The sequence below is a fragment of the Oryzias latipes genome, chromosome 17 (genome assembly GCF_053564925.1).
Source record: "Oryzias latipes strain Hd-rR chromosome 17, Olatipes_Hd-rR_3.1".
Lineage (NCBI taxonomy): Eukaryota > Metazoa > Chordata > Actinopteri > Beloniformes > Adrianichthyidae > Oryzias > Oryzias latipes.
Window position 1 is genome coordinate 11,444,110 of NC_136253.1, and position 24,580 is coordinate 11,468,689.

The 24,580-nt window shown below is 45.2% G+C and overlaps 2 protein-coding genes and 1 pseudogene across 3 annotated transcripts; 2 read left to right on the plus strand and 1 right to left on the minus strand.

The window, feature by feature from the left end:
• The first annotated feature begins 9,681 nt into the window (after window positions 1-9,681).
• Window positions 9,682-12,242, plus strand: LOC101160588 (tripartite motif-containing protein 16). Its single transcript, XM_023965393.2, has one exon. It carries the CDS (start codon window positions 9,953-9,955, stop codon window positions 11,687-11,689), a length of 1,737 nt encoding a protein of 578 aa, XP_023821161.2. The 5' UTR covers window positions 9,682-9,952; the 3' UTR covers window positions 11,690-12,242.
• Window positions 12,243-16,186: 3,944 nt separating this feature from the next.
• On the minus strand, window positions 16,187-20,786 carry LOC144986679 (adenylate cyclase type 8 pseudogene; annotated as a pseudogene). The gene is made up of 2 exons (XR_013650527.1): window positions 20,593-20,786; window positions 16,187-16,820 (listed from the first exon to the last, which is right to left on the minus strand). The product of XR_013650527.1 is annotated as an adenylate cyclase type 8 pseudogene (transcript).
• Window positions 20,787-21,879: 1,093 nt separating this feature from the next.
• Window positions 21,880-24,284, plus strand: LOC111949088 (tripartite motif-containing protein 16-like). Its single transcript, XM_023965395.2, has one exon. The coding sequence runs from the start codon at window positions 22,042-22,044 to the stop codon at window positions 23,698-23,700; it is 1,659 nt and encodes a 552-aa protein (XP_023821163.1). The 5' UTR covers window positions 21,880-22,041; the 3' UTR covers window positions 23,701-24,284.
• Window positions 24,285-24,580: the final 296 nt, after the last annotated feature.

Here is a 24,580-nt window from a genome sequence, read left to right on the forward strand (position 1 = left end):
CTGGCTTAAGGTTTCAATCACAGCTTCACCGTCACTTTGTGTGCTTGGTGACATGAGTGCCATCGATGTAGAAGGAGGATTAGGCTCTATCATTTTCATAACTCTTTACATTGCTAAAAAAACTATTTTAATAAATTGGAAAAGCAAAAAAAATATAAATATAAGTCAACACAGAAATCTGCTGCTTGATCATATCAGCTTGGAAAAAATGTCAGCCCAAAGTTCAAGTAACTTTGAAAGAATTCGGTCTCTCTGGTCTCCCATAGCTATCTCCGTGACTTAGGGGGTGGGGGGGGCATGGTCGTCGCTGCTCCTTGCCCTTCTGCCGTGGGCCGGGGTGGGGGTCGGGGCCTCCGGTGCCTGGCCGGGGGTGGTGGGGGCTCCGTTGGTCGGGGGGTCGGGTCCGGCGCCTGGGTGGGGCGGCCTGGGGCGCTGCGTGGTCCTCTGGGCTTGGGTGTGGGGGTGCGTGGTGGGGGGGTGGGGTGGTGGTCTGGCTTGGCTTGGGGGGGTGGTCCCTTTGCCTGTGCTGGGGGGGGTTGGCGGGGGGCGCTGCTCCGGGGGGGGCCCAGCGGCGCTGGATGGGCTTCCCGTCTACACCTGGGGCTGGGATCGGCCCTTCCCTGGCTCTGGGGCGGGACGGGACAACCCTCTTGGGGCCCCCGGTCGCTCTGGGTGTCATCCGCTTCGGCTGCGGGGTCTGGGGGTGGGGTGGGGTGGGGGTCTTGTCGGCCCTGTCCTGTGGGGGGGCATTCTGGGGGAGGGGGGGGGGGGGGGGCACTATTGGTACGGGGCAGGGGGGGTTGACGGGTCGGGGTCTCCGCTGAGGCCATCGGCGGTTTCCCCGGCCGGTTGGCTGCCTCGGTCCCATCGAGGCCTGACCAGAGCTCTTCTAGGGCCGGCGTTTGGGGGTGGGGGCCTGGGCTTGCTCCGGGGGGGGCCGGCGCTTTCTGGCTCCCCTCTCTCTGTGGGGGTGGTGGTGCTGGGCCTGGGGTTTCTGCGCCTCCGGGGGTGGGGCCCCGGGGCTGGGTGGGCCTGGCCCCCTTGCTGGGGGGGGGGGCGGGGGACGGCTGTTTGACCACCGGGGGACAGTCTATCATCTGTCCCCAACTTACCCCCTTCTTCATATAACCTCATAATAGGGTGAGGGGGTAGGGGGCTTAGCCTGCGATGAGCCTTGGGGGGGGGGTTTACTAGGCAGTGGCCCCCCTCCTGTGGTTGCCGTATGGAGTGGGCCCCCCCTCTTTCGGTTTTATTTGCACCTTTGACATGTAGGGCCCTTGGTAGGGGGGGTGCTTGGACATCACTGCCAGCAAGCAGCGGATGTCCTCCTAGCACCTTACCCGCCAATTTTAACCGCACCTTAGACATTTAGGGCCCCTTGGTGGGGAGGGTGAGGGGACGTCACTGTGAGTAATCAGGAGATGTCCCCTTAGTGCCCTACCCGCCAATTTTAACCGCACCCCCCTTAGTACACACACCCCTCCCCCCTCAATATATACATCCCAACAAAAACACACACACATGCACACACACACTCTCTCAAACACACATACACGCACACACATTTTGCAAGGAAGGTGAGACCTAGGACCATCTGTCCCCTGCCTCTTCCCTGGTGGGGGGTACGGGCCCCTTTGCAACGGCGGCTGTGTCCCCGGGGTGCCGGCTTCCTGGGCCCGGCGGTACTCTCTCCGCGCGGTGGGGGGGGGTTCACATTACATCTGAGCCGGGGGTGTTCGTGTCCCTGGGGGGTGGGTTTTGGTCCTTGCTCCTGAGTGCTGGGCCCCGCCAAATTTCCAACTGTGGCCGAGCCTGGTCGGGCCATATTTACAACACCCCTTGTGGGCCCTCTTTTTTCCCCGGGGTTCCCCCCTCCTGGGCGGGGGCGACGGGCCCCTGCCTTGCTCCTCCCTGGACCAACCTTGGGCCGGGCGGATGGCTGCCTGGAGTGCGGAGTGGGTCTCCCTTGGGGGGTCCTGGCTCGTACCTGGGGTTGGGGCGGGGGGATGCCCGGAACTCCTGGGTGGTGGTGGGGTGCTCGTCTGGGGCTGTGGGCGTCCTTCTCCGGTGGGGCCCTGCGTTGGGTTCTCCCGGCGCGGCGGGGGGGCTGCTCTCCTGGTTGGGCTGGGGCGGCGCCCTCTTTCCCTGCGTGCCTCCCTGCTCTCTGGCTCTGGGGGCCTTGCGGCGGCCCTGCTGGCCCTGGCCTGGGTGGCGGGCTTGGTCGCCCGGGCGGCGGTTGTTCCCTGCCGGTTCCCGTGTGGCGTTGGGGGGATTCCGGCTGCCGCTGCTGCTGCAGTGGGGGTCTTCGGGTGGGGATGGCTGGGCACTCTCCCTACTTCTTTTCACACTAGTTGGTTTTAAGGCATAAGTATGCGTGTGAACACTATCTGTTTTGTGTACATGTCGACAGGTGGACATTTTTGCAACTAACAGGTGTGTTTATAACATTTGAGTGTGTGTGTGGACAGGCTCCGCCCTTTTTTTTTTTTTTTTTTTTTTTTTTTTTACATTTAAACCTTACCATAATGATTAACAACCAGTAAACTTGTTGCTTTATGCTGCTTCATGGCTTTATCCCCCTTCCCCTCCTATTATCACCCCCTACCCCCCCTCTCTCTAACGTCCCTCTCTCTTTCTCCCCTCTTTCCTTTTCCGTCCGGTCCAACACCAAAGATTTTCAGACATGTTTGAAATTAATAAAGTTTGGCCTCAATTACAAAAGGGGTTTATTCAGACATACCTTTGGTTTGTCTGAAGATTAATAACCCCTCTTGTTAAAGTAAAATATGTCCAACCCAAGAGGCCCTCAGCTCTCATCTGTCTGCCTAGCTGTTGGACAGGACAAGTTTAAAAAAAATAAAAATAAAAAAAAAATAAAGAGCAATTGACTCCCTGATCCACACCACCAGGATCTACAGAACTTCAAAACCATTCAACCATCACTGCTCAGGGGAAAGCTGGAAGGTGCTGGGGTTGACAACCAGCTGACATCGTGGATTGTTGACTACCTCACCAACGGACCACAGTACATGAGGCTCCAGGACTGTGTGTCTGCCCAGGTGGTCTGCAGCACGGGGGCTCCACAAGGGACATTGCTCTCTCCTTTTCTCCTTACCCTCTACACATCAGACTTCTACCATGACTCAAACAGCTGCCATATCCAGAAGTTCTCCAATGACACAGCCATCGTTGGACGCGTGTCAGAGGGAAACGATCTGGAATACAAGAAGGTGATCAAGGACTTTGTGGAGTGGTGTGAACTCAATCACCTTCACATCAATGCCACCAAAACGAAGGAGATGGTGGTCGACTTCTGAAAAAAGGCTTCTCAGTCCCTCAGTGGTCATTCAGCAACTGGACATCGAGAGGGTGGATGTGTACAAGTACCTTGGCATTCACATCAACAATAAACTGGACTGGTCAGATAACACAAAGGTCCTGCACAAGAAGGGCCAGAGTTGCCTCCACCTCCTGAGGAGACTGAGGTCCTTTGGTGTGTGTAGGCTACTACTCAAGACCTTATCTTACTGACATTGGGATGTCATTCGGGCTCGAGAAATGCAGCCAGATGGTGACAAAGAAAGGCAAGGTAGTCCACACAGGAGGGGTCTCACTCCCAGAAGGAACAATACCAGACATTGAGGACAGTTACAAGTACCTTGGAATTCCGCAGGCAAATGGCAACCTGGAGCAGGCAACAAGGAAAGCTGCAACAGCTAAATACCAGTGAGGCAAGTCCTGAGAAGCCAGCTCAATGGCAAAAATAAAACCTGGGCAATAAACAGCTACGCACTGCCAGTTATCAGATAGCCTGCAGGAATAATAAGATGGCCAAAGGAAGAGATACAGACCACGGATGTTAAGACACGAAAGCTCCTCACCATGCATGGAGGGTTCCATCCCAAATCCAGCACCCTGAGACTGTATGCTAGCCGCAAGGAAGGAGGCCGAGGACTAGTGAGCGTAAAAGCCACTATCCAGGATGTAACATCCAAGATGCATGAGTACATCAAGCTCAAGGCCCCAACTGATAGTGTGCTCAGTGAATGTCTCAGGCAACGAAGAGCAGACGATACAGTGCTGGAGTTAATTTTAGTATTGGGTGCAACTTCCGGCTCTCGGAGAAGACGCCACGCAGGCATAGAGCAGCTGCAGTTCTCAACTCTATTTACCGCATAAAAGCGTAAATATTGAGAAAAGCAATTCCTAAACATGCCGAGAAGAAACCCAGTGTCTGAGGAATATGAGGACTTGAGGAAGACACTTGATTTTGTGCTGGAAGAGATCAAAGCTATGAAGATTGTTCACGGACAAATTCTGGATGCTATCGGAGAGGTGAAGCAGGTCCAGGCTCTGCAGGAGCAGTGCTTCAACAGGATGGATATAATCGAGAAACGAATGGATGACCAAGAGCAGATCTCCAGATCTAAGGACGTGATAATCACCGGATTGAAAATCAAACCCCGGTCATACGCGCATGCAGTGACCGCCGGGAACGGTGAGGAATCCGACGAGCAGGAGACGAGCTCTGTGGAAAAACAGGTGGAGGACTTCCTAAAGTCCAATGGAATTTCTCTGGACACCAACAATGTGGAGATCTGCAGACCGCTTCCCAGGAGAAGAGACACCGACAAACCAGCAATCCTCTTAAAGTTTGTCAATCGGAAACACAAAGCAGCTTTATTGAAGCAAGGAAGAAATATGAGGGGAACCAACGTTTTCATGAATGAAAACCTCACGAAAAGGAATGCCGACGTCGCCAGAAGAGCACGTTACTTGAAAAAGCAGGGGAAAATTCAGGGAACCTGGGTAAAAGACTGTAAAATTTATGCCAAACTCTGTGGCTCCCCTGAGCAGGACAAGGTTGTTCTTATCAGGAGCCTGCAAGATTTGGAAAAATATTTACCCACTACAGTCTAAACAAGAGATACGTGAAGATGCTGGTCTTACAAGATGAGGAGACAAACTCTACTATCCATGGCTTCTAAAAATAACAACACTTTTTCTTCAACAGTCACCCGCAACCACAACTCTCAGAGAGATCTGAATGGTGAGCAAACCGACCTTAAAATATTCAGTGATAATGACAACAACCTTCAAGACATCGACCCTGATCAATTCTTTTCCACTGTTAATATGGACTGCAAATATTACAGCATGGAGGACTTTAAAAACTTTGTTAACCCAGAAGAAAAACTGTCAATCATTCACTTTAACAGCAGAAGCATGTATACCAACTTTGAAGACATCAAGGACTATTTACAGAACATCGGGAATTCAGGAGGAGCTGGAGCAGGAGATCACTGAGCTGAAGAGGAGAGACGCTGAGCTGAAATCTCTTGTTGAGCGGCATGCTGCCATCTTTCGTGCTCTGTGTTGTTTTTATCCGGTTGTGCTTCCTGCTTAACGTGGTCATCGGTGACATCACGGCCCTTAGGACCCTGGGACTTACAGTTCTGTATAAGGACACGTTGCTTTTCTTCAAAACCTGGTCCGGTTTCTGTTGTGTGGGCCATCATTCGGTGCTGGCTTTGTTGTGGTGTCTTTGTTTTGTTTCTTTTCTTTTCTGTTGAAGCTGTGTGCATTTAATAGTTTAACTTGCTGTTGGATTGGTCAGTTTATGGACTTGTCTGTTCTGTGAGTAAAAGAAGGAAAAGGAGAAGAAGAGCGTTTCCCTGGCCTTCAGGGAACTGCCATCTGCCCCATTGTGAATGTGTCAGTTTTGTACGTGGCCCTGTCTTCTCAACCTCACTGATGTTTTCTCTTCTCTCTGGTTGATTTAGAGATTTATGGCTGGTTTGTGGGGGGCTTGTGATGGGCTCTTTCTGGGCCCCCATTTTTTTCGGTAAGGTGGTCACTCAAACGTTTTCAGGTTTGTCACAATTGTGTGAGAACTGTCGGCGCCTTGGTTCCTCCATTTTTTTATTTGTATTTTTTTTTGCATCAGCAGCCTTTTCCTCGTGATCCTTCCGGTTTTTTGTTTTGCGCTTGGCTGACTATGCCATCTCTATGATTTGTTTCACCGGACGCTGTGAATCGCTCGGGAGGCTGATGCTGTTGATGCTCTCTCTGTTCTGTCTCTCCATTCCTCCCGGTGGCGTCTTCTGGATTAGGTGGGGTTTGAAGTGTTATGTGTCAGTTTCCTATTTGGGATGGTGACCTTCCTCATCTACGTAATCTCTTTGGACCTTGGTTACCCTTATATTCGCCTGCTCCTCGACGGCCTTTTTAAGGTGCGTCCCTCCAAAAATGACGAAAGGTTACTTCTCTCTTACCATAAGTGTGTGTAAAAAATTTATTTTTGGTGTTAATATTACGGCAGGTCCCATATTAACTGTCGTTTCTTGTTCGAATCTGTGCTCTGATGGTTTCTATGGTGCGATGAATACACAAATAGGACCTTCTCTTTAAACTCACTACTTGATTTCAACTTCTCGGAGTTGTTCTTAATAGCACTTTATCCCCTTTTATCTTAGGCATTCTAAACTGATCAGTTCTAAATTATTTATGTATTCATTCCCAAGACTAATACTGCTTTGTTTTTTATCAATGCATCGCTTCCTGAGCCTGCGACTCATACCCCCTGATCAGCAATACCGTTTCTGGCGGATGATGTAAAACCCTCGACAAAGTCGGCTGGCTCCAAGTTCCACAGTCTCTGCTCGTCCTGCAGCTTCCCTGCAGATCGTTGTCCCTGCACTCCTTAATCTGGAGCCGCAACGACGACTGCACTCCATGTACCTATCTGCACTGAAAGTGAAGGGGTGTTATAGGCCTTATAGGTGTTTGCAAACTATATTGCCAGGTGGAAGCCTTAAAAATTGGGATGTTCTGTGTTACAATATGCAATGTAGCTTGAAATTGGGGGTTACTTAAGCTTGTATCATAGTGTGCCTGATAGCAGCATCGAAACAAAATCATTAAGCTTGTTCATAGTACTCAGATGGAATATTTTTGTTGAAGATTAAAAAGAAAAAGTGGTTTCGCTTTTTCTTTTTAATATTGAGTCAACAAATGCAACTTCATTTTGAAAATGAAAAAGCATTTCTGGTTTTGACTTTTATTTTTTTATGTTTTTTTTTTTTAACTTGTCCTGTCCAACAGCTGGGCAAACAGATGAGAGCTGAAGGCCTTTTGTGTTGGACATATTTTACTTTAACAACAGAGGTTATGAATCTTCCGACAAACCAGAGGTATGTCTGAATAAATCCCTTTTGCAATCGAGGCCCAACTTTATTCATTTTAATCATATTTGATTTTTTTTTTGTGTTGGACCGGATGGAAAAAGAAAGGAGGGAAGAAGAGAGAGGGATATTAGAGAGTGGGGGATAGGAGGGTGATTGGGGGGGAGGGTTTAAAACTATGACCTCTTTACAGTGAGGTTCAGATGTAATACACGTCTATAAGGGCGGGGCCTGTCCACACATACACTCAAATGTTATAAACATACCTGTTGGCTCCCAAAAATATTCCCATGACAAAATGTACACAATACAAATAATGTTCACGCACGCATACTTATGCATTTAAACCAACTAGTGTGAGATATTTAATTCAATCAGGCAAACTATTTGTGAAAAGGTGAGCTAACACCTGTGCTCAAGTGAGTGTTTATGTTCTTCTAAAATGGATGGTGGAATGCAGGAAGAAGGAAGGACAGTGCACAGCCATCCCCACAACAAGACCCCCGCCACAGCAGTAGCGGCAGCCAGAACCCCCCAATACCCGCACGGCAGCAGATAGAGAACAACCACCCCCCAGGCGACCACATTTACTACCCAGGCCAAGGACAGCAGGACCATCACGGGGGACCCCAGAGCCAGAGCAGGGAGGCATGGGGGGATCCCCCAAGGGATACCTGCTCCGCGCTCCTGAAAGCCACCCACCCGGCCCACGGTTGGTCCAAAAAGGAGCAAGGCAGGGGCCAGCCGTCCCCGTCCAGGAGGAGGGCACCCAGGAGAAAAGGGGTCCACAAGAGGGTGTTGTAAACATGGCCCGACCAGGCTCGGCCACAGTTGGAAATTTGGCGAGGCCCAGCGCTTAGGGGCAAGGACCAGAACTCACACCCCAGGGACACGGACACCCCCGGGTCAGGTGTGATGTGATCCCCGGCCCCTGGCCTTGCCAGAAAGCTCAGGGATCCCTCTCCCTGTGTGGAGAGAGGGCCGCCGGGCCCAGGAAACCAGCACCCAGGGGACACTGCCGCTGTTGCCAGGGGTCCAGTTCCCCCTACCAGGGGGTTTGAGGAGTGTGTACTAAGGGAGTGCAGTTAAAATTGCCGGGTAGGGGACTGAGAGGACATCTCCTGATTACTCACAGTGATGTCCCATCACCCTCCCCACCAAGGGGCCCTAAATGTCTAAGGTGCAGTTAAAATTGGCAGGTAGGGGGCTAAGAAGACTTCTGCTGCTTGCTAGCAGTGATGTCCAAGCACCCCCCTACCAAGGGCCCTACATGTCAAAGGTGCCAATAAAACCGAGAGAGGGGGGACCCATTCCATACGGCAACCAAGGGAGGGGGAGAGCTCCTCCCCCCTTATTTTTAAATTTGCTACACAAATGCTTCCATACATTGCAGTCATTAACATTTGGTTTCTTTTTGCGCATAGGTTTGATGTAGTTGTTTTTACAAAGTGAATTATCTTTTATTTGAGGCTTTTAGTCTCTAGCAGCAGGAATGTTTAATATTTTGATGTGGCATTAAAGTTTAACATATTTAATTTGTCACAGTCATTTCATAGTGTGTGTGTGGGTATGTGTGGGGGCATTTTTCCTCCTCATAGTGGGGAACAAGAGAAAATGTTTGAGAACCACTGGTTTAAAGTATGATAGGAAATAAATGTTGAAATCTAAACAACTTGCTGATGATTACACATTTCTTTTCTGAGCCACACCAAAGGATGCGTTCTGGTTTTCTTTATCTCTGACCAAAGCAGAAAAACACAATACTGGTTTATATTTATGTTAATTTTACATTTATGATTTGTATCCATTATGTAGTTTTTGATGGATAAAACAGTAAAATGTAAAGAGAAAACAGCAGTTTTTTCCCAACTATAATATTGATTTTCTACATTTGACAAAGGATGATATGAGTTCCTTTCAAAATAAAACATCATTCAACATATGATCTTCCTGATGCAGCAAATGTTCTCTGATGAAAAATGTCAACAACACAAGTAAAAAATGACATTTTCTATCAGTATAGCTTTATGTTTACTTTGGTGAACCGTCATCCTTTTTCCTTCTTACTGCTGCTGTTAACCTGCATAGAAACAGGACTTTATTGTTTTATGGTCCAATAAAAAATTCTTTGAAGTTTAAACAAATCTAACTTTTTAGCACCTCCTTTCTGAAAACTGATGGATTTTTCTGTCTTTTTGTCTGTTTAGGGGCATAAATATCACTTCATAGACCAGAGTCTTTCTTACATTCATTCTAAAGAACTTAATACTGTTGTTGCTAAAACACAACATTTGTTGATAACCATAAAGAACTTTGTCTCTTTTATGATCTTTGACTGACAGTAAAACCAATAAACGTTTCAAAAATTGCAGTAAAGTCTGCTGTGAAATCACAGACTGTTCTACAATCTGATCCTGAAATCCCTCCTCCTGATGACAAAAAATTTGAAAGTTCAAAGTCTTAAATGGAAAACAAGCTGTGAGGAAACCTTAACTGTAGAAAAAAGTGCAGCTTGTTTTACTAGAACTCTGAAGCAAAATGACCACGAATGATCTGGATCAAGAAACCTTCTGCTGTTCCATCTGTCTGGATCTGCTGAAGAAGTCTTTTGATGTCTCATTTTTCTCTTTCTAAAAGGTTTAACAGCCACCATCTATAAAGTTCTCCTCTTCCTGATCTGCAGCTCCTCCTTTGTCATGATGGGCGTAACCAACAGGAAAAGAAGAAAGAAGCTGATTGGCTGAACTCACAGTAAACCACCTGATTGGATGATCAGAGTCATACTGGTTTCTGAGGAAGTGAAACTCTCACAGTTTTTCTGTCTGAGAGGAGAAATGGCGCAGAAAGGAGTTGATCTGGATCAAGAAACCTTCAGCTGTTCCATCTGTCTGGATCTGCTGAAGGATCCGGTGACTATTCCCTGTGGACACAGTTACTGCATGAAGTGTATTCAAGGATTCTGGGATGAAGAGGAGAAAATCCCCAGCTGTCCTCAGTGCAGGAAGACCTTCATACCGAGGCCTGTTCTGGTGAAAAACACCATGTTAGCAAATATAATAGAAAAGCTGAGGAAGACTGGACTCCAAGCTGTTCCTGCTGATCTCTGCTATGCTGGACCTGAACATGTGGTCTGTGATGTCTGCACTGGAAGAAAACTGAAAGCCATCAAGTCCTGTTTGATCTGTCTGGCCTCTTACTGTGAGAAACACCTTCAGCCTCATTTGGATGCAGCTGCATTCAAGAAACACAAGCTGGTGGAACCCTCCAAGAACCTGCAGGAGAACATCTGCTCCCGTCATGATGAGGTGATGAAGATGTTCTGTCGCACTGATCAGAAGTGTATCTGTTATCTCTGCTCTGTGGATGAACATAGAGGCCACGACACAGTCTCAGCTGCAGCAGAAAGGACTGAGAGGCAGAGAGAGCTGGAGGAGAGTCAACAACAAATCCAGCAGAGAATCCAGGACAGAGAGAAGGAGGTGAAGCTGCTTCAACAGGAGGTGGAGGCCATCAATCACTCTGCTGATCAAACAGTGAAGGACAGTGAGAAGATCTTCACTGAGATGATCCGTCTCATCCAAAAAAGAAGCTGTGATGTGAAGCAGCAGATCAGATCCCAGCAGCAAACTGAAGTGAGTCGAGTCAAAGATCTTCAGGAGGAGCTGGAGCAGGAGATCACTGAGCTGAAGAGGAGAGACGCTGAGCTGAGGCAGTTCTCATTCACAGAGGATCACAGCCAGTTTCTGCTCAACTACCCCTCACTGCCACCACTCAGTGAGTCCACACACTCATCCAACATCAATGTCCGTCCTCTGAGATACTTTGAGGATGTGACAGCAGCTGTGTCAGAGCTCAGAGACAAACTGCAGGACATTCTGAGAGAGGAATGGACAAACATCTCACTGACAGTCACTCATGTGGATGTTTTAGAGCCAGAACCAGAACCAGAACCAAAGAGCAGAGGTGACTTCTTACAATATTCATGTCACATCACACTGGATCCAAACACAGCAAATATGCGACTGTTACTGTCAGAGGAGAACAGAAAGGTGACAGTGATGCAAAAAACTCAGTCTGTTTCTGATCATCCAGACAGATTTACTGATAGATTTCAGGTTCTGAGTAGAGAGAGTCTGACTGGACGTTGTTACTGGGAGGTGGAGTGGAGAGGAAACTTTGTTGATGTAGCAGTCGCATACAAGAACATCAGCAGATCTGGAAATGAAAGTTTATTTGGTTTTAATGATAAATCTTGGTCATTAGTTTGTTCTCCAAACAGTTTCACATTTCACCATAACAGCATAGAAACCTCCATCTCAGCTCCTGTTTCCTCCAGAGTAGGAGTGTACCTGGATCACAGAGCAGGTGTTCTGTCCTTCTACAGCGTCTCTGAAAGCATGACTCTCCTCCACAGAGTCCAGACCACATTCACTCAGACGCTCCATGCTGGACTGAGGTTGTATGGTGATTTTGGAGACACAGCAGAGTTCTGTAAACTCAAATAGTCCCTGAAAGAAGTAAAATGTTTGTTTTTAGTGATTTCTCTGCTTTGGATCATTTTGAACTAAACATTTTAACTGTTAATATTCTGTGGAGTAATGTTTGTAGTCAGAAATAAAGAGAGAAATGAAAAATGTCTAGATTGTGGATTTGAGACATTTTTGAACACGAATCTCAAACTTTTTGGAGTCAAATCTGTTTTCTTGTTGTTTCTTTGAACTTTGGGATTTGACTGTTTGAATTCAAATTTCACACAAATGTTTTGTTCATGTTTTTGTGTTGTTGTCATGTGAACTGAAGGAAGCTGCAACACAAATGGAATCAGTGACGTCACAATCAAAGACTTTCTCTGTTTGTTCTACACAGAAACGACAAGAGAAGAAAATGAAGGAGAAGATTGTGTTTGTAGAAAGAAGAACATTTACAACTTTGTTTTCTTTCTTTTTGCTTCATTTGACAACTTTGGATTGAAAATTTGTGTTTTCATTTCTTTGTTCTTCAGAGAAAATTTGTTTCGGATCATTTGACAATAAAAACATCCTGATTCTTTTGTCTTCATTCCAGAGTTTGTGTGAAATCTGATGAAGAAAAATGGGAATAATATGAGGGAAGAACTGAGGCAGTTTTCCTGGAACTCCAGAAATGACAATTCAATTCAATTCAATTTTATTTGTATAGCCCAGAATCACAACAACAGTCGTCTCGATGGGCTTCAAAGTAAAACATGAACTCAAAAGGATCACGAATACAGAGAGTTCAATAGGAATATAGTAAAATGAACTAACAAACTGACTAAGCTATACTGGCATCCCTGCCCTTAGACCCCCCTTCGCGGTTCATGTTCAAGTTCATGTTTACAGCAGAAACATCTCTGTCAGTCTGTCTGTGTCCTTTGGACTTTCTGCAGTAAAACAGCTTAATTCCAGTCAAATGAGAAGTTTTCCTCAACCTCATAATTTAATACAATATTTTTGTGTAAAAAATATGAGTCGCCTTAAGCGCTTCTCTTCCTGATCTGTAGCTTCAGTTTTTCCATTTTTCCTTCAGATCTGCTCTGTCAGGATGGGCGTGACCAGGAAGAGAAGAAAGAAGCTGATTGGAGGATCAGAGTAGGGCTGGGAGATGAAATAACTATATTTATCATCATATAACTTTTTCCATCCATCCATCCATCCATCCATCCATCCATCCATCCATCCATCCATCTTCCATCGCTCATCAGGGACCAGGTCGCGGTGGCAGCAGTCCAAGTAAAGATGCCCAGACTATTCTCATCTCAACCACTTTCTCCAGCTCCTCTGGGTGGACCCCGAGTCTTTCCCAGGCCAGCCAAGAGAAGTCTCTCCAGCGTGTCCCGGGACTTCTTCCGCCTAGAACTCAATAGATACATGAGTTTACTGTGATAGACTGTTATTTTAAAGCAATTAACACTCACCAGTTGAGAGCATTTTCTCCTCTTTGGCGGGTAAAAGTTAGTGGGTTATTGAAGCTTTGAAGCTCAACCACAGCCGAAGCAGCCCCATATCATAACACTTCCCCCACAGGCTGTAGCGCAGGCCACACTGGTTCATCTTCTCATAAGACTGAAGAGTTTTGCTGAAATACCAAACAAGGACAAAAGAGGCAGCAGGACACGAGGTTTGTATAAAAAATTAGACCCCTTTTTATTGTGTTCTCATATATAAAAGAAATACAAAAAAGAAACAACAAAATATAAATGGGGAAACAAAAAGAGGCATGTCTGACAGTCTGAGGCTGTGAGCGGAGGACAACCAAACTCATCCTCCCAGCATCCACCTCTTCACCCTCCCAAAGCAGAGGTTCACCCCCCCACACACAAACATTCATTAAAAAGCAGAATTGTTCAACTCCCCAGGCTCTTCTTGTTGGTTGAGTTAAACCTCAGTGGGCTTTCAGCTGATAGTGGCTCTAGTGATTTTCATGTTTGTCTGTGAGACATTCATGTTGTCCTGAACCCTCAAAGACACTGGAGGATTCCCCTCTGTCTCCATGGGAACAAAGTTTGTGCACACCAGGTTGGGTCTAGTGGTAAAACTTTGAGAAGCTTTTATTTTGAAGGAAAATGTGTAATTTGTGCTTAAAATCGGCTAACCCTTTTCAAAGAGCACAAACAATAAAATCCTGCAGATGACACAGAGGGGCGGGATCACACTGAGACCTTAGATTTTAACCATGAAACCAACTGTGTTAAAGTTTCTGTTCCAATTGATGTCTTTATATGTATTTTTGCATATTAAATACCTAAAAAAAGAAATACAGACCAATAATGTAGCTCAAAGATACCCATATTATTCTTCAATGATGATTCCACTTAAACCTGAGAAAAAAGTAAACCCAAAATTAAAATGAAAGCTCAGAACACAGCAGGTGAACACGGTGGTGGTAGTTTGATGGTTTGGAAATTGCCAGTTTAATGGAACCATAACGTCTGCTTTTCTTTCTTCTATTTTTAAAGACACTCTGCAGCCAATTCATCAGTTTTAAGTTCAGGAGCACTTGGGTTCTGCTGCAGAACCATAACCCCAAAACACCAGAAGCTCCACCTCTGAATAGAGGTTCTGGAACATTCTGGTCAAAGACTAAACCGGAATCTCATTCAGATTCTGTTTCTGGACTTGAAACAGTCAATAATGTCAGAAAAACCAATAAATGCATCTTTAATTGAAGTGATAGTGGAATAAAATTAACAAGTCTGAGAGTTTAGAGGACTGTAACTACTGTAACCTTTTTACATAGGAGCAGGCAGCTTTGAACACTGTTTTTCTTTAATTAAATGATATTTTCTTCAATATTTTTGAGTGACTCACACTGCAGTATTTTAGTCTGTCTTTAGAACTAGCTGATGCTTTAACATCATAGTGGGACTTAAATTATATTTTTGCATCTTTATTGAGTGTCAAAGTCCTGATTCAGTCCTGAAAAAACAGGTTTTCATTTCCAGACAGACAGTTGTTGAAAATCTTTAGTGTTGTATGTTAATTAGTTTTGTTTTTGTGTGTTATTTATTGTCAATAGTTTCACCAGAAGAAATCTGTTGAATGGAAAGTATTTTGGGAATGATGAATAAAGAAAAAAATCAAAACCTTTTGTCTTCGAAACAATTTATAGACTGAGATATTCTGGAGCTCTAAGTCTTCAAGGATAGATGACATTTGACTGATGGAAACCTTGTCCAGAGTGTTGGTTAGAGCTAAACCTAAAGGAAAAGTTCCTCCTTGATGATTGATTGACGAGAGTCAGATCAGTTCATCAGGTAACTAAAAGGTGGCATGTACATGTAGGATTTTTAATTGTTTTATTTTTTATTTTATTTTTTTTATTTTTTTATTAGTATTATTTTTTTTTTAAATTTATTATTATTATTATTTTTAAATATTTTAATTATTAATTTATTTTTCTTTTAACTAGTTTTATATGTGTATGTAAATACATTTATTTATTCTATTCATTTTTAAGTCGCTCTTACTATTTCATATGCCTATTAAGGTTTATGTAATTATTTGTTTTTTGTCTATGTTTTATATATATTTTAATTTTATTCCTTTTACATTTTATTACACTCCAGTGTTTTCCTCTGAGGGATCCTCCACATCGGTGACTGACCCTTCTCAGTGAGCGGGGTCGCTGCAGTGGGATCTCCTGGGTCTGATTCTTTTGATCGGATCTGGGGGGTTCTGTGGTAGTGTACTCCGTGAACTTGGGTTGGGGGGTTGCTGGTGTGGACATGTCCCCAAACTATCGTTTTCCCACCTCAGGACAAAGCCAGGTCTCTACATTCTATCATTCTATCACTCTTTTATTTATTTATTTATTTATTGATGTGTGTGTGTGTGGGTGTGTGTGTGTGTGTGTGTTTTTGCGGGGGGGGGGGGGGGGGGGTTCGCACGGTTTGTCTTGTCATCTTGTTTGTAAATTTTATTGTATTTTACGCACAGCACTTTGAGTGACATCTGTTGTCGAAAAAGTGCTATATAAATAAATAAGGTTGATTTGATTTGATTTGATTTGATGTTCCCTCTGATGTAAGATGATTCTTACTAAACTTCTCAACCTTCTTTTACAAGGATGGTTGTATTAATTATTCCTGACATCTGTGCTGTGGGTGGAGCTTAATAAACGTCATTTTATCATGAGCAGAAATGCACCTAAAGGGGGTGTTCATCTTTAGTTCAAGAACTCATTGATCTTTAGGTGGGACCTCTTTTTATATTTCTTCTCACTAAAAACACACTTCCTTATGTTGCTTTTGATCAACCAAACTTTTTCCAAGTGGCAAAAAGGTTTAGGCTCCAAGACTCCACATGTTTTATGTTTGACCTGGAAAAACGAGGCTAAACCTTCATAAAATGGACCTTTCGATGCATTACAAGGTTTGGTTTCATATTTGCATTGGTCTGAACCACTGTGAGCATCTTCAGCAGCTCCTTTGGACAGCATGTTGCCTTTGTGCTGACAGTGTTCTACTGAATGAACACTCTTTACTCATTCGAAGTTTACCATGTGTAAAAGAAAAGCTTTCTACAGGACAAAAGCACATTGCATTTAGGTTTAACTCAACCAGTAAGCCCACTTCTGCCTGAAAACAGCATTGGATCGAAGCAAAGACCCCCCCTCCTCAGGACAGCTCCGTCTTATCAGTGCTTTCAGTGTGATGGCCCCCTCCCACGTCTGAGCTGCCGGGCGCTAACAACGTCCTCCGGTTGTAGTGGTGGCGGCCCTTCATGATGCCCGAGTTGTTGTTCTCGTTGAGAATCTGCTTCTGCTTCTGCCGGTTGAGTGACTGCACCAGGCCGAGCACCACAGCTGCCAGTGAGTACTGCCCTGTGATTTTGCGTGGCTGCAGGATGAGCGGGTTGGGCTGAACCCGGCCCTGCAGGAAGTGCGTTCGGATTTTGCCCTCCTGTTCGCTGATGCCCTTCACGTAGATCTCGCCGCGGTACTCGAAGGCAAAACCGCGGTCTTTCAGGATCAGGTAGGTGTCCTCGGGCACCTGGATCTTGCCGCTAACGCCCGTGCTGTCCATGCGGCTGGCCAGGTTCACCGTCTTCCCCCAGATGTCGTACTGAGGCTTCTTGGCGCCGATCACACCCGCTACCACGGAACCATGAGCCATTCCTGCCAAACATAATCACATGATTAGCTGTTAAAATTATCCAGAAGATAAGTTAAAGCGGTTTTGGGGCCCAACCACGACATGCAACAACAACCATGGGGCCCAACCCACTGACTCCATCCTAGAGCCTCTTTGACAAGACACAGTTTCTAGAACACTTGTTTTTGGAACTGTAGATTTGGACAGCACTACAAACTGGCGAACACACTATATAGTGCACTGCCGGTTTTCTAGGATCACTGTTGGTTCACCAATACCAATGCTAGCATGCTAGCAGGAACTTATGGTCAGCCAAAAATGGTAATTTTAAAAAAAGTACAACGGTCATAAAAGAAGCAAGCACCAAGTACACTCTGTAAATGTTAGAAAAAGAGAGTTGATTCTAAAACGAAAACAAAATAATTTAAGTTGTAATTTGCAATAAACCAATAACAAGAGAATTACTTTTTTTTTTAGTTCTTTCTACCCGTTTGCTTCTTTCCTCTAAGCTAAACAAATATAATTCCTTCATTCAACATGAAGGAATTATAACTTTCAGTCTAAATTATAATTATAATTAATCAGTAAAGAAAGTGTTAAGACAGGAACCATGAATGGTCCAAAGTTCTTACACCTTTGAGAATGTAAGACCAACTTCAATGAAAACTTCATTAAAAATATTGTTTTGTGGCATTTTTTTTTCATGATGGAAGAAATACATAAAGAAAATTAAGATTAAAACTGTGTTTCTGAGTATATCTTTATTGAAATTGTGGTGAATCAGGGGCAGATGCAAAATATGCCGTTTAAAAAAGTATACAACCTACAATCGCCAAGCAACAACCTCCCTGCTCTGCTCCATTCTGATGCATCCACTTGTAGACAAACAGATCCGTGTACGTCTTTTACGTTTTTCTCACCTAAATTGGCACCTTATATAATTATGATGTTGGAAATAGGGAATTGTCGGCCATCAAATTGGCCCTGGAAGAATGGCGCCATTGGCTGGAGGGTGCTGAACATCTCTTTTTAGTCTGGACTGATCACAAAAATCTAGAATACATCAGTTCAGCTAAAAGACTCAATCCTCGTCAGGCCCGTCGGGCTCTGTTTTTCAGCAGATTTAATTTCACGGTTTCTTTTCGCCCTGGGTTGCGCAACGTCGAGCCTGATGCACTTTCCCGCCTACATACCTCAGAAGAGCCTGGCACCTCCTCAAGTCTTCCTCCCTCCTGTGTACTAGCTAGTCTCTCCTGGAAGATTGAGACTGCCATACAGCATGCTCTGACCACTGATCCAGACCCCGGAAACGGACTTCCAAACCGCCAATATATTCCAGCTTCGGTCCGGTCACAAGTGTTGACCTGGGTCCATGCATCTTAGTTCTCTTGCCATCCAGGTTTTCGTCGGACACTGCTCAAAGTCCTACGTCACTTCTAGTGGCCTTCCATTGTCTCTGACACTAGGTCTTATGTCGCAGCCTGCACAATTCGCGCCACCAGTAAATCAGCCCATCAAGCTCCTGTTGGCCTTCTAAATCCACTGCCAATCCCTTCCAGACCTTGGACTCACATTGCAGTGGATTTTGTGACTGGACTTCCTGCCTTTAAAGGCAACACAGTTATCCTGACCATCGTGGATTGCTTCTCTAAAGCTGCCCACTTTGTGGCTTTGCCCAAGCTGCCCACTGCTACAGAGACTGCCAGAAGCCTCATTGACAATGTATTTCGTCTTCATGGCATTCCCTCAGACATCGTTTCCGACCGTGGTCCCCATTTTGCATCCCAGGTCTGGAAGTCTTTTTACCAGGGGTCGGTTGCTACTGCCAGCTTATCCTCGGGTTTCCACCCTCAGACAAATGGCCAGACCGAACGCACGAATCAAGACTTGGAGTCTGCTCTTTGTTGCGTGTGCTCCCAGAACCCCACCTGGTGGTCTGAACATCTCAGCTGGGTAGAGTACTCGCATAACTCCCTAGTCTCCTTGGCTACTGGAAGGTCTCCCTTTGAAGCCTCTTTGGGTTACCAGCCCCCTCTATTTCCCTCTGAGGAGGCTGATCTAGCCGTTCCCTCTGTGGCAGCCCATATCCACCGCTGTCGCAGGGTCTGGTCTGCGACTAAGCAGTCTCTGCTCCGTGCTTCACAGCGTGCCAAGACTACAGCTGACAGGCGTTGTTCCCCAGCCCCTGCTTACTCTCCAGGACAGAAGGTTTAGCTGTCAACAAAGGACCTTCCTCTCAGCACGGAATCATGTAATTGTCCCCCCGCTACGTAGGCCCATTCATTGTGGACTCTATTATCAATCCTGCCTGTGTGAAACTGCGCCTAACACGCTCGATGAAAGTCCATTCAGTTTTTCATGTCTCCCGCCAGGTGGCGTCCCTTGAGGGGGGAATCCTGTTAGGATCCTGGTCTTCCCCCACACCTACCAGGGAATCCTCATCACACCTGCCACTGATCACCTCATCAGCCTGCAGCCTTATTATGTCTGCGTCTGCTTCATGCGGTATAGTTCAGACCCATGTTACGCTCTATGTCTATGTCTGCCCCTCCAGGAATCAACATCAGCTACACCTCCAGTCCTTTGATCACCGTTTGTCACTCTTCTGGAGTCCAAGCAAGGTTCAATTTCGACATCCTGTCACATCCACAAAACATCCAAGCCTGAAGCCTCCACCCCCACTGGGACTCAATAAATATCACTTATTCAGCCACCTTCTGTTTCTGTCCTGCTTCTGGGTCCAGCCACACTCATCATAACACAATGACGGCCACCTCTACAACACCTGTGCTCACCTCACAAAGGGAAATGTCTTTGCACCCTTTTACATTTTCTGGGATGACCGAAAAGACCTTGGCTAGCTTCTGAAATCGACTAAGGACCACAGGGAAGGGATTCAAGTTCCTTACTCGCACAGGTAATCTACCCTGGTCTACAGTCACTAGAGTCCGTGCAACCTCGATATTGCCGCCTTCGGCGAACGGTACCCACATTGCGCAAACTTTTGGCACTTAGGGCCAAGGCGCTGTCTTTGCCCACAGCATCACTTTGCTGTTTGCCAGTACAGTCACTGTACTGGTCAAGGGCTCCATAGCTGAAACAGCTTGGATACGCTGACAGTCAGCAAAAACATCCTACCATGCCCTCCTAAGGGGCTGGCCTTTTATAAGAGGTGGTCTGTGCTTTTGGAACAGTTCTTCCCAACACTCAGAAATTACATTCATGCCCAAGATGGCCTTCTTCTCACCCAAATAGCCGTCTTCTACCACCACAACCCCACAATTTGGGACTCAAAACCCCCCCACCTGGAAGTCAACTACTATGTAGCCTGTATAAGGGATGCTTAGTTTAAGCCAAGAGAGGACTCCACCCAAATGCTTCTCCTCGAAGAGGTCCTTACACAGACTCTAACTAAAAAGTGCTACTTGCGACCCATTGTCTACCAAACACTTAACTTCTACGTCGTCTATTTTAACCGTGACATATGGGCAGCTCTCTGTAAACCTGGCTGGGGGTGGGGAGCTAGGTGGTTCAGCGCTAAGGGGTCCAGTCACCTGACGCACGGTGGCCGGTGGGACTACAAATCCTGATGGGGGACTCTAGAGCGGCAGCTTCAGCTAAAATGCCCCGCTTCTTTACAAGTAGCACAGATTGATGTTTCCACTCCCCAAACTTGAATTAAGCATTTTCCCCCCTAAACTTTTGCACCCAAGGGGCAACCCATAAAAATGGCATCACTGGTGACTGAGCTACAGGCTGTTTATAGAATCTCTGGGTGTAACTGGCACACTTAACTTTAGGAGGGGTGAAGCCTGTTCACCCCTCTGCGTCTCCAAATGGCAGTGTGAGATCTTCCCGGGGGTATGATGCCTCCCTCCTCCTGCCTGCACCTTGCAGGTTGCGCCCAAGCGTCACGGACCAAGCGCCTCTGGCTCCAACAGCAGGCCAAGCTCAAACGCCACAGACTCCATGTGCTGGCTCCAACAGTCCTCTTGCTGCCCTCGCCGGCCGCACACTGGTGTTCTATAAGAAAACAACAGCCTCCCTACTCTGTGTGTAACCACGGCCTCCCACACAGGTGTCACTCATCCACCATCAGCAAGTTTTGCAAGCAGTCACAAACTACCTGCTGACAATTACACATTTCTTTCATGAGCCACACCAAAAGAGTCAATCTGGTTTGTTTTTCTCTGATCAAACCCAGTAAGAGCAGCACAGAAGAAAAACACAACACTGCTTTATATTACTGTTAATGTTACAATTAGCCATAATATGTAGTTTTTAATGGATAAAACATTGAAAACAGCATTTTCTCTAACTAAAATATTGATATTTTTTACTTTTGTTCATGAGTTCCTTTCAAAATAAAACATTGTTCAACACAAAATCCTCCTGATGTTCTCTGATGAAAAATGTCAACAACACAAGAGAAAATTATATTTTCTATCAGTATAGCTCTATGTTTACTTTGCTGATCCGTCATCACATTTTCATAATTACTGCTGCTGTTAATCTGAATTGAAACAGGTCTTTATTGCTTCATGTTCCAATAATAAACTCTATAAAGTTTAAAGTAATCTAGATTTTTAGCACCTCCTTGCTGAAAACTGATGGGATTTTTCTGTTTAGTAGCATAAACAACACTTCATAGACCAGAGTCTTTCTTAAATTCATTCTAAAGAACTTAATACTGTTGTTGTTAAAACACATTTGTTGATAACCGTGAAGAACTTTGTCTCTTTCATGATCTTTGACTGACAGTAAAACCAATAAATGTTTATGAATATGAATACGCCTACCATTGTAATAAAATGGTAAAATTCATTTTATTTAAAGATCACAACGTAAAGCACTACAACTGACTTGTTGCTATAACACATTTGTTGGTAATCATGAAAAAAGTTGTACTTTGTCTCTTTCATGATCTTTGACTGACAGTAAAACCAATAAATGTTTCTGAGTTGCATTAAAGTCTTCTGGGAAACCAAAAACTGTCCTGGAATCTGATACTGAAATCCCTCCTCCTGATGATAAAACATTTAAAAGTTCAAAGTCATCTGTGAGGAAACCTTCACTGCAGAAAGAACTGCAGCTCCTCCTTTGTCATGATGGGCGTAACCAACAGGAAGAGAAGAAAGAAGCTGATTGGCTGAACTCACAGTGAAAACACCTGATGGGAGGATCAGAGTCAAACTGGTTTCTGAGGAAGTGAAACTCTCACAGTCTTTGTGTCTGAGAGGAGAAATGGCGCAGAAAGGAGTTGATCTGGATCAAGAAACCTTCTGCTGTTCCATCTGTCTGGATCTGCTGAAGGATCCGGTGACTATTCCCTGTGGACACAGCTACTGCATGAAGTGTATTCAAGGATTCTGGGATGCAGAGGAGAAAATTCCCAGCTGTCCTCAGTGCAGGAAGACCTTCATACCGAGACCTGTTCTGGTGAAAAACTTCATGTTTGCTGCTTTAGTGGATCAACTGAAGAAGACTGGACTCCAAGCTGCTCCTGCTGATCTCTGCTATGCTGGACCTGAAGATGTGGTCTGTGATGTCTGCACTGGAAGAAAACGGAAAGCCGTCAAGTCCTGTTTGATCTGTCTGGCCTCTTACTGTGAGAAACACCTTCAGTCTCATTTGGATGCAGCTGCATTCAAGAAACACAAGCTGGTGGAACCCTCCAAGAACCTGCAGGAGAACATCTGCTCCCGTCATGATGAGGTGATGAAGATGTTCTGTCGCACTGATCAGAAGTGTATCTGTTATCTCTGCTCTGTGGATGAACATAGAGGCCACGACACAGTCTCAGCTGCAGCAGAAAGGACTGAGAGGCAGAGAGAGCTGGAGGAGAGTCAACAACAAATCCAGCAGAGAATCCAGGACAGAGAGAAGGAGGTGAAGCTGCTTCAACAGGAGGTGGAGGCCATCAATCACTCTGCTGATCAAACAGTGAAGGACAGTGAGAAGATCTTCACTGAGATGATCCGTCTCATCCAGAAAAGAAGCTGTGATGTGAAGCAGCAGATCAGATCCCAGCAGCAAACTGAAGTGAGTCGAGTCAAAGATCTTCAGGAGGAGCTGGAGCAGGAGATCACTGAGCTGAAGAGGAGAGACGCTGAGCTGAAGCAGCTCTCACTCACAGAGGATCACAATCAGTTTCTGCTCAACTACCCCTCACTGCCACCACTCAGTGAGTCCACACACTCATCCAGCATCAATGTCCGTCCTCTGAGATACTTTGAGGATGTGACAGCAGCTGTGTCAGAGCTCAGAGACAAACTGCAGGACATGAGAGAGGAATGGACAAACATCTCACTGACAGTCACTCATGTGGATGTTTTACTGCCAGAACCAGAACCAAAGAGCAGAGCTGACTTCTTCAAATATTCATGTCAAATCACACTGGATCCAAACACAGCACACAGACAACTGTTACTGTCAGAGGAGAACAGAAAGGTGACAGTGATGAAAAAACCTCAGTCTGATTCTAATCATCCAGACAGATTTACTGATTATCTTCAGGTTCTGAGTAGAGAGAGTCTGACTGGACGTTGTTACTGGGAGGTGGAGTGGAGAGGTTTTTCTGTTCGTGTAGCAGTCGCATACAAGAACATCAGCAGATCTGGAGATGAAAGTGGATTGGGTTTAAATGCCAAATCTTGGTCATTAGTTTGTTTTCCAGATAGTTTCTCATTTCACCACAACAACATAAAAACCTCCATCTCAGCTCCTGTTTCCTCCAGAGTAGGAGTGTACCTGGATCACAGAGCAGGTGTTCTGTCCTTCTACAGCGTCTCTGAAAGCATGACTCTCCTCCACAGAGTCCAGACCACATTCACTCAGACGCTACATGCTGGACTGAGGTGGGATTATGTTGGAGCCACAGCAGAGTTCTGTAAACTCAAATAGTTCCTGAAAGAAGTGAAATGTTTTGTTTTTAGTGATTTCTCTGCTTTGGATCATTTTGAACTGAACGTTTTAACTGTTAATATTCTGTGGAGTAATGTTTGTAGTCAGAAATAAAGAGAGAAATGAAAAATCTCTAGAATGTGGATTTGAGACATTTTTGAACATGAATCTCAAACTTTTTGGAGTAAAATCTTTTTTCTTGTTGTTTCTTTGAACTTTGGGATTTGACTGTTTGAATTCAAATTTCACACAAATGTTTTGTTCATGTTTTTGTGTTGTTGTCATGTGAACTGAAGGAAGCTGCAACACAAATGGAATCAGTGACGTCACAATCAAAGTCTCATTCTAAAGATAACCGTGAAGTCTCTGTCAAGTCTCTGTTTGTTCTACACAGAAACGACAAGAGAAGAAAATGATGGAGAAGATTGTGTTTGTAGAAAGAAGAACATTTACAACTTTGTTTTCTTTCTTTTTGCTTCATTTCAACTTTGGATTGAAAATTTGTGTTTTCATTTCTTTGTTCTTCAGAGAAAAGTTGTTTCTGATCATTTGACAATAAAAACATCCTGATTCTTTTGTCTTCATTCCAGAGTTTATGTGAAATCTGATGAAGAAAAGTGGGAATAATATGAGGGAAGAACTGAGGCAGTTTTCCTGGAACTCCAGAAATGACAGAGTTCATGTTTACAGCAGAAACATCTGTCAGTCTGTCTGTGTTCTTTGGACTTTCTGCAGTAAAACAGCTTCATTCCAGTCAAATGAGAAGTTTTCCTCAACCTCATAATTGAAAACAATATTTTTGTCTGTCAGGATGGGGTTGACATGTAAGAGAAGAAAGAAGCTGATTGGAGGACCAGAGTAGGGCTGGGAGATAAGATAA